We start from the raw sequence: 8,895 nt of genomic DNA, 5'->3' as shown, positions 1-8,895 counted from the left end.
TTAAAACAATAAATTATTAATTTATAGATTAATTGATATTTATAAAAATTAATAAATTTTATAGTCCATACATTATTAATTTATAGAGATTTTAGTGTAATACTAGCCACCGAGACACATGCGTTGCGTGTGTCAAGAATATATGAGTTAAACATTCATGATATTGCAATACCATGACACCAAAATATTTTGTATCGAGAATATATTCTTTCCGGAATACACATACTATGTTGTGCTTAAGTTGAAATAGAAATTAACAAATTGAGTAGATAGAACAATTGAAATAATAAATTTGTAAATCCATGCTAAGGTCAAGTTTATTACTGTAATACAAAGAATTTTAAAAACCTGCGACGTTGTCTATTTATGGACACTATTGGTCGGATTCCTGTCTCCATCATCCGCGTTTTCCATGTATGAAACATTTATTAAATGTAACAACCAGAAGCGTTACATAAGAAGTGTTAGTGTAACGCCCCGAAAATTTAAAGGTTCACGCAAACCACATGCATGCAATTATTAAATTCTTTTGTATTTTAATTAAATGTTTTAATTGCATTAATTAATTATGTTGTGCATATTGGCATGTTTAAATTATATTTTCTACATGGCTGCATTAAAATGTAATTTTAAAGGTTATTCGAGTTGCGATCGAGAAACGGAGACCAAGGGCTGAAAAATAGAAAATATTTTTATTAAATATTGTTTTTAATTAATTAAAATATGGGTGATGCTTTTTATTATTTTTGAAAATATGGGGTTTTTAGGTGATTTTATACGCCGGGGCGTAATTTTTATCGGCGTTGGATTTTTAACAAAAACACGAACGTGTTAGCAACCCGGCTAATAAATTCACAAATTTTATTAAACAAAACTATTTTTAAAATTCTAATTAAGTACCAATGGGCCTACATTACCTATTTAATGGGTCAAAGCCTAATTAGTGATTAATTAGACTATAAAATATGTTAAACCCCACCCTTAATCCTACATACTCATGGCCACACACCCACAAGCAATTCAAACACTCCCCATCAGCCAATATACACGACACACAGACCACAATTTTGAAGATAAAGTTCGAAATTTCAAGGGGAGTTTCAAGCATAGGTTACCGTCGCCGTTCTTCACAATCGTCAACGTTTATTCGTGCGTAAAACACGCAAAGGCACGCCATATTCTCCTTTTACTCATCATCACACCATATTATGTATTTAAGTTTGAATTTGCATGAAAACAAAGCACACAACTTTTATTTTCGTAACTATGTGCATATATGCTTTAAACATGTGTTATTTGATTCCAAAATCATGTTTTTATATGTTTTAGAGGGCTGCCATGATTAGGACTTGATCAAGCATGAATTCACGTGAGTTTAGAGTCCTAAGAACACACCAAAACGCTGCACAACCACAGCACACACAAGCTGGAACCAAAATTCTGTAATGGTGTATGTAGGGCTCGGTTGTAAGGGCTGTAATGCATGGCTTGGCTTGGGCCACGGCTGGGGCTTGGCTTGGGTCAAGGGAAGAGTCCTAGCCATGCTAGGACTCGAGTCAGGATGGCTGGGGGGGAGTCCTAGCAAGCTAGGATTCCCACCCGAGAAGCACAAGGATAGCGTAGGTTGTTGCTGTGGTGCAGGGAAGAGAGGGGCTCGTCCAGGGGGCTTTGGGCTGGTCTAGGCTAGGTCCTTAGGTTCCTAAGAGGGTGCAAAATGGTCTGGGCAGGGGCTGGGACGGCCTGGTCGGTTGCTGGTTGAGAGGGAGCGTAAGGGGAAGCATTGCAGCTTGTGCTCGCGTGAGGTTGCTGTCATGGGCAGTGCTTCGGGCGCAAGTTCAAGGACTGGGGCTGGACTGGGCTGGGTCTGGGTGTGGTCCAGGGAGGGTTAGGTTCATGAGGGGTCGAGTGGTTCACAGCTGGTTGAGTCCTAGTCCAATTAGGAGTCCTAATGCAACTAGGATACACACTTATACACATGCATGCACTTGGGTCCAGGGTTCAGGGGCTTAAACACGGGCCAGGGGCTGGTTCTTGGGCTTGGGGCTGGTCAGTAGGGTTCATAGATGGGTTGGATAGGGTTTGGCTCAAGGTGACTCGGGCGTGGCTCGAGTAAATTGGGAGATGGCTCGGTGGTTTCGATTAGGTGTCGTTATTTCGAATTTTAGAACAAAAAATAGATCCATGGGTCCACGGGGGTGGCTCATGACTTGGAAGGGTAGAATAAATCATAAAAAGGTTATGTTTAAAATTTGGGATCAAAATAATGAGTTTTGGATTTATTCGGGATTTAATCGCCGCACGAAACGTTAATTAACGAGTTAATTGAAACGCCTAGTTTTAAGCTTTATAAAATTATGAAAAATTAGGTTTAAGCTTAAATAATTATTATAAGTCTAAGTTTTTAATTTGGGAATTTTATATTAAGGTTTGGGTTAATTCGGGATTAAAACGCATTAATACGTCACATTTAAAGATTAATTTAAAAGTTATCGCTTTAAGCCAAATAAAATTATGAGAAAATTCATATAAGCTTAAATAATTATTTGGGACATGTTAAAGTCAACGAAATTAATAAAATGTCAAAAACGGGAAATTTTAAGTCTAGGGGTAAAACAGTCTTTTTACACCTAGAAATTAGTAAACGTCATGACAGTGTCCTAAATGCTATTTTTATGATATTATGATTATTTTTAAATGTTCATGGTTAAATTATGATTTTTAAATGTCTAAGTGATTTTTATGATTTAAGGAAGACATTTAAAAATACATGTTGCATGCTTGGTTTCAAAAAGGAAAAAAATGTAAAGGCTATTCATGATTTTTCTAAAGTAATGAGCATGAAAAATGTTGAAGAAAGTGAAATGATTGTGACTAATTCGTTAATGGTGGGGATATCGTGAAGGTTATGATCCCAGTGAAAGCCCGGCGATCGTATTTCCATCATTGCGAATATGTGGTAACGGTTATGTGGTAACGGTACGAATGAGAATGTCGTGAGGGGAAAAGGCCCCAGAGAGAGCCCATTTATGGGAAAAGGCCCCAGAGGGAACCCCGACGATCGTATTTCTATTCGAATCATGATAGGCCAAGGCTCAGTTGACCGGTGAGAGTGTTGCTGATGTCCCCGCCGCCAGTACTGTGGTTACATGTAGATGGATCCATCAACTCTTATGATCATGATCAGGAAAGTCACAATTAACGATCTGAATTCAACAAAGGAAAAGGAAAATAGTTATGATCATGTTAAAATGTTTTTATGTCATGATAAGGAAAAATAAAGGAAAAGATCAAGGTTTATGCATGTCATGAAATGTTATTTTCACCTATAAGTATTTTCACCGTTGCATGTGGTTTATATGTATTACTTGTTATAAAGATTATGGTGTGTTGAGTCTTTAGACTCACTAGGTGTGATGGATGCAGGTGAGTTTGAGGGAGGTTTTGACGGATGAACTGACTGGACTGAAGGTGCACACAACCCGAGGACCAGCGCTTCTACTTATTTCCGCACTTATGACTTATGAATCATGATTTATAATTAAAGATTTTAAGACTAGTTATTTATGTTTTTTGAGAGATTTTTGAGAGGTTTAGTATGAGTTATTTTTTTCAAATTATTGCTTTTTAGGTTTGGTAAAACAAATTGATGATTTCATTTCTATGACTATTTCGTTGAGTTCTAAAAATGCTAGTTGGTTGATGTTTCATTTTAAAGGGTAAAATATTTTATAAAAATATTTTCATGGGATGGACGAAATTTAGGAAAAAAAAAATTTCTAGTACTTTTAAAGCAATAAAAAGGGCAGGACGTTTCAATTAGTATACCCGTGTTCCCTCTCCGCAAGAGTGTGCTCTAGAATCACGACGTATACCAGGTCTATTGTCATATGTGTTGCCAGGTATTCATGCCATTTAAATAAAAAATCTAAGTCATACAAAATTAGAAATCCTTTAACCTCTCGGAACATACCCATTAGAGGGCAAGTATAAAAAGTAAATCAAAGCAAAATGACACGAATATACTGAAGTGAGGCCTGAATAAAGAGAACTTGGAGATGATCTTGGCTGTTTTAATCATAAATTCTTCAGCCTCAATGGGCACAAAATTTACACAAAGAAAAAGAAATCACACAAAAATGGTATCAACACCACAAAAATTAAACTTTTAACTGAAACTATGAGTAAGAGATGAATTAAAATCAGGAAATAGGACCCATAAACCGTGGAGAAAACACTCACAACCACAAACTTTTCTACTTAATACCTGGTCTAGTCTCTGAAAGAGCAAAAGAACAATTATATTGAAATATAGAAAACCCAAGAGTGAATCTCAAAAACTGCTCCAAAGTCAACCATAAATCACGCTCAGAGAAGCCATTACAAAAAAAATCAAACATGTATAGTCGATTATTACCTAGATTGTTGCCCTGCCGGATGAGCAATTCAGTCGATGGTGAGTCCGATTGCGCCTTCTATTCTCTCGCTAAAGGAGTTGGGAAAAAAGCACTAAAAAAGTATTGTTCAAATTTGAATCAATAAATATAGAAAGTGTAATACACATGCCAAAAATGGTTATTCATGAGACATGATAAGATAAAGGATGAGAAATAGATAAACATTGGCATAGATAAAACCATTTACATAATACAAGGTGCCACATATAGCTAGCTATGATTGAACACAGATAATAGAATATATATATTAGCATCCCCCAAATTCTAACGCTAAAACATATAGCATGTATTTAACGATTAATGTAACTATCTGTGCATAATGTATTTTTAAAAATTTACAATAAAGAGTGTTGATTTACTTATACTTTATCATTCTCTATTAGGTAGCAATACGTATTTGAAAACCACGTTTCTTGTGAATACACTAGATCGACGCTGTAAATTCCCGTCTTTTACCAAAAATTTTGTAGAATTTTGTGAGACTCCTCTTGAAAGTGCCACATATAGCTAACCATGGCTGAACACATGATTAAGCAAAAATATGCCAATATTTGGGATTGTTTGACCTTGTGCTATGTTTATTGTCAAAGCAAAACTAAGTCTTATGGGAAAATGTCGACATGTCAACTCAAATGGTAATGCAGAGTTATCTTCACTTTTCAAGGGCATTCTATGTAGAAAGAATCTGGTACTCTTATGAGGACCTGTTATGATCTCGGCATCTATAAAATTTTTACCAAGACTACGGCACATTAATCTTGTTCCATTGCATAGACCAAGTTCGGGCTCAACATTTCTCAAGATCGTGATAGGACTTCCTATTTTCAATATGATTTTATGTGGTGGCAAACCACTTAGACTAAGGGAATTCAAAAATTCTTCTTGAAAAAGGTTGTGATTGTCGTCTTCTACACTATCCCAAGATCTATACTCTTTTTCCTCTCCAGGTAACTTGAGAATGAGCATTTGATTAATATTGTCGACATCAACTTTTTTTGGTGTGATGATGGCTCTATGGACCATATAGTTTTCATCATTCACATGATTTATCATATTAGGAAAAACATAATCAATCAACATCTGAATTGATTGTTCATCTTCCCATGGTATTATAATTGAATTTGGTAATTTTATGAAATAATGATTCACAGTATGTTGCAATCCATCACCTATGTGCAAGAAAAATTGCGAGAACTCAACATCTTGAGCAGATCTCATATTTTGTTGAAGATGTATTATCTTTACGTGATGCCAAAATGTTGAACTTGAAATACTTGTAGCAATTTGTTCTGCCTTTGACCCTCGTTTAACAACCGGTAACATTTGTCAAAAATCGCACAAAAACCATTGTCTTCCCTCCAAATGCTATTTGATTTTCCATAATATCTTGGAAACTCTTACTGACGGAATCAAAAGCATAGCGATTTGCCATTGGAGCCTCGTCCCATACTATAGCTGATGCACGTCTTATTAGTTCTGCAAGTTCTGTCTATTTTTTTATTTTGCAAAGTGTTGAAGCAGTTGGTCTAAGTGGAACCTGAAAACGTGAATATGCGGTTCTTCCACCTTGCAACAATGTCGCAGCTATCTCAGATGTTGCTATCGCAATTATAATTTTACCCATTTTTCTTATATGTGCCAACATTGAGCGGTATAAAAAAGTCTTACCAGTACCTCCATGACCATCAATGAAGAAAAGTTTTGATTGGTTATGCATAATACTTTCTATGATGGTGTCAAAAGCAATCCTCTGTTGAGCATTCAAACGTTCGATAGATCTCAAATAATCATCATAAATCTGATAAGAAAGCTCATCCTCAATTATTCTTGGTAGCGGTGTGTCTTCTAAAAACTCAGCACTTATTGATGGCAAATCAAAATCATCAAGTTTCTTTTTGTACTGATGCAACAACTTTCGTATCTCAAGCAATAACTTATTGTTGATTAAGTTACTTGATGAAATTTCTTTACCATAATCTTCACACATGTAAGGATGAAACTCATCCCAGAGTTCTCGAACTATTGTTGGTTGACAGAACACCAGTATGGATACAAATAACCTTCTCAATGAAGATGACATTCTAACAGAGCGTGCTTCTTGCAGACATTTTTTTACGTAATCATCCTGTTGGAGAAGCCCCCTCATTTGAGCAGACTCCTTAAATGTTGAATATGTTACCCCATTCACAATCATCAAATCTTCAAAAGATGTTGGGCCCCTAACTTGATTTAAAAGGATACGAAGATAAAACATCCCACCTTCAAATGGCGACACAACATATACTCTTCCAACCACTTTATTGTTGCTTCTTCAACGAATCTTTTTTTCCCCAGATTTTATCCATGTGTAATATTGTGGAAATTCTCGATATAAATACTTTCCAGTCAAGTCAGGATAACAATTTAGTTCGAAAATTTCTGTAAGCATAGTCTTCGAGTTGTCATCATCTGCAAGTAGATCACTTACGTGTTGTTGGGGGTCAAAATAAATCAAATGTTGGTTTGGTGTATGTAATTGTAACCTAATGACTGAAGGATACATCCTACTGAACTCAAATGAGAAAATTCGTCATAATGCTTCAGGCGCACAAATCCACCTTCCATCCACATATTGTTGGATTTCATCACAATTTTGCCTATTTCGTAACTCTAGTGCGACTCGATCAGGACCTTTATGGATGTACTTGTATATGTACTTGACATATTTGATCCCTCCGCATACTTCAACATTAATATGACAATCATATTTTAACCAAAGCCACAGATTGTACGGGACAACCCAACCATTATCAATGAAAACATCGTCATTGTTGGGAATTGATACTTGGCCACCTTCACGTCCTAAAACCCCTCTATCCACAATGTCTTTCTTAAACTCCTCAAATTTTGACTGAAATATCCTTGTAATTAAATCTGTACGGTCTGGAGGTGATTGCCCATGAAGTAGTTGATATTTTATCTCATTCCAATTCGGATTGCATGTCATTGTAAGCATTACATATGGTTTTCCATATGTTTGTACCAAAGTCATGGCATCTTGATACCTTTGGTGCATATCACGTGGGCTTCCATCGAAAGATGAAGGCAAAACAATTCTGGTACCTACATTTCCTGTATGATGTATTCGGTAGAGATGTATAAGATGTGAGTTGTAATAAGGTCCCAAAAGCGTGCGTGGGGGAAGAATGTGAGATTTTGGAAGAATGAATGGTTATCCAGATTGTCTTTGTTTGGTTAACATCAAGGTTGTAAATGGCGAGAGACGGTGGCGGGGCGGTCGGTAATCGCCTACCGCCTCGGCCGCCTAGGCGGTGCCCAAGAGGTGCCTAGGCGGTTGAATTTTTTTAATATATAATCATAGATAATCATGCAATATAATCACAAATAGTCATCATTTTTATGTAAAATGTGCAATTAAATAATGTTTAAGCACAAAGAAGCTTCATACAATATAATATCATCTAGATAATGTGCAATTAATAAAGATTCATCATCATATTAATGATATTATGCTAACAAAGTAATATAATTATTTTTACCAAAAAACTAAGTTTAAATTCCAAAGTTTCAATCAATATCCATAATTAGAACAAGTAATAGACTAAACATAACTAATCTTCCAAATCATCTACATATGCACCATCTACTACATCCATGATCCTCTCATCATCGGACTCAAAATCAACATCTTCTTCATTCTCCTCCTCCGACGTATCTAAATCTTCGTCAAGTTCTTTAATGGGGATGTTCATTGCACTCCTCCTTGGATGTAGCACTTCATCTGCTCCGGAGGCCTCCGCTACCATTCTCCAAGTAAGTCCTGAACCCGACTCGACCTCATCTTCATCACCATCATCAACAAGCCAACCTTGAGCTTCACTACCTTGAGAGGATAGAAGCAAATCTCCACCCATTTCTCTTTTACTCTTCTTCTTCATAAGATTGTCATTGAATTTGAAATATACAAGATCATTCAGTCTTGATGTCTCAAGCCTATTCCTCTTCTTAATATATATCTAAAAATTTAAAACCATTGTTATTAATAAAAATGATAGATAACATAATTTATTAATTATTTCTCAATATTTACCCCTTCAAATTGACTCCAATTTCTTTCACACACCGATGAACTACTTGTCAAAGAGAGAAATCTCATTGCCATTTTTTTGTAAGTTTGGAGTGTCACCACCATAATTGGACCACCATCCAACTTAAAAAAGCAAAGAGGAAAAAAAATAATTAAACCAAAGATGGGTACAAAAAAATACATGTACTGACATGAATAAAAATAAAGGAAAAAAGATTATCCGGATCAAAGTCATGGTACACATCCACCTTCTCATATGACGCGACCGCCATTTTTCTTCCAAAGTTTCCAGATTTACTCTTATAATTCAGCAATTCATCATTAGCAATGGTAGATTGCATGTCCTCGTCAGTG

At 35.9% G+C, this 8,895-nt stretch overlaps 2 protein-coding genes across 2 annotated transcripts; both read right to left on the bottom strand.

Moving 5' to 3' along the window:
- Positions 1-4,961: 4,961 nt before the first annotated feature.
- LOC140961736 (uncharacterized) lies at positions 4,962-6,708 on the bottom strand. The gene is made up of 3 exons (XM_073420409.1): positions 5,992-6,708; positions 5,769-5,943; positions 4,962-5,623 (listed from the first exon to the last, which is right to left on the bottom strand). The coding sequence occupies exons 1-3, from the start codon at positions 6,706-6,708 to the stop codon at positions 4,962-4,964; spliced, it is 1,554 nt and encodes a 517-aa protein (XP_073276510.1).
- Positions 6,709-7,299: 591 nt separating this feature from the next.
- LOC140960892 (uncharacterized) lies at positions 7,300-8,895 on the bottom strand. Its single transcript, XM_073419209.1, has 2 exons — positions 8,545-8,895; positions 7,300-8,470 (listed from the first exon to the last, which is right to left on the bottom strand). The coding sequence occupies exons 1-2, from the start codon at positions 8,722-8,724 to the stop codon at positions 8,066-8,068; spliced, it is 585 nt and encodes a 194-aa protein (XP_073275310.1). The 5' UTR covers positions 8,725-8,895; the 3' UTR covers positions 7,300-8,065.

Source organism: Primulina huaijiensis, chromosome 16, assembly GCF_012295235.1.
Source record: "Primulina huaijiensis isolate GDHJ02 chromosome 16, ASM1229523v2, whole genome shotgun sequence".
Taxonomy (NCBI): Eukaryota; Viridiplantae; Streptophyta; class Magnoliopsida; order Lamiales; family Gesneriaceae; genus Primulina; species Primulina huaijiensis.
The sequence above is the reverse complement of the archived record's forward strand: the minus strand, read 5'-3'. Positions and strand labels throughout refer to the sequence as shown.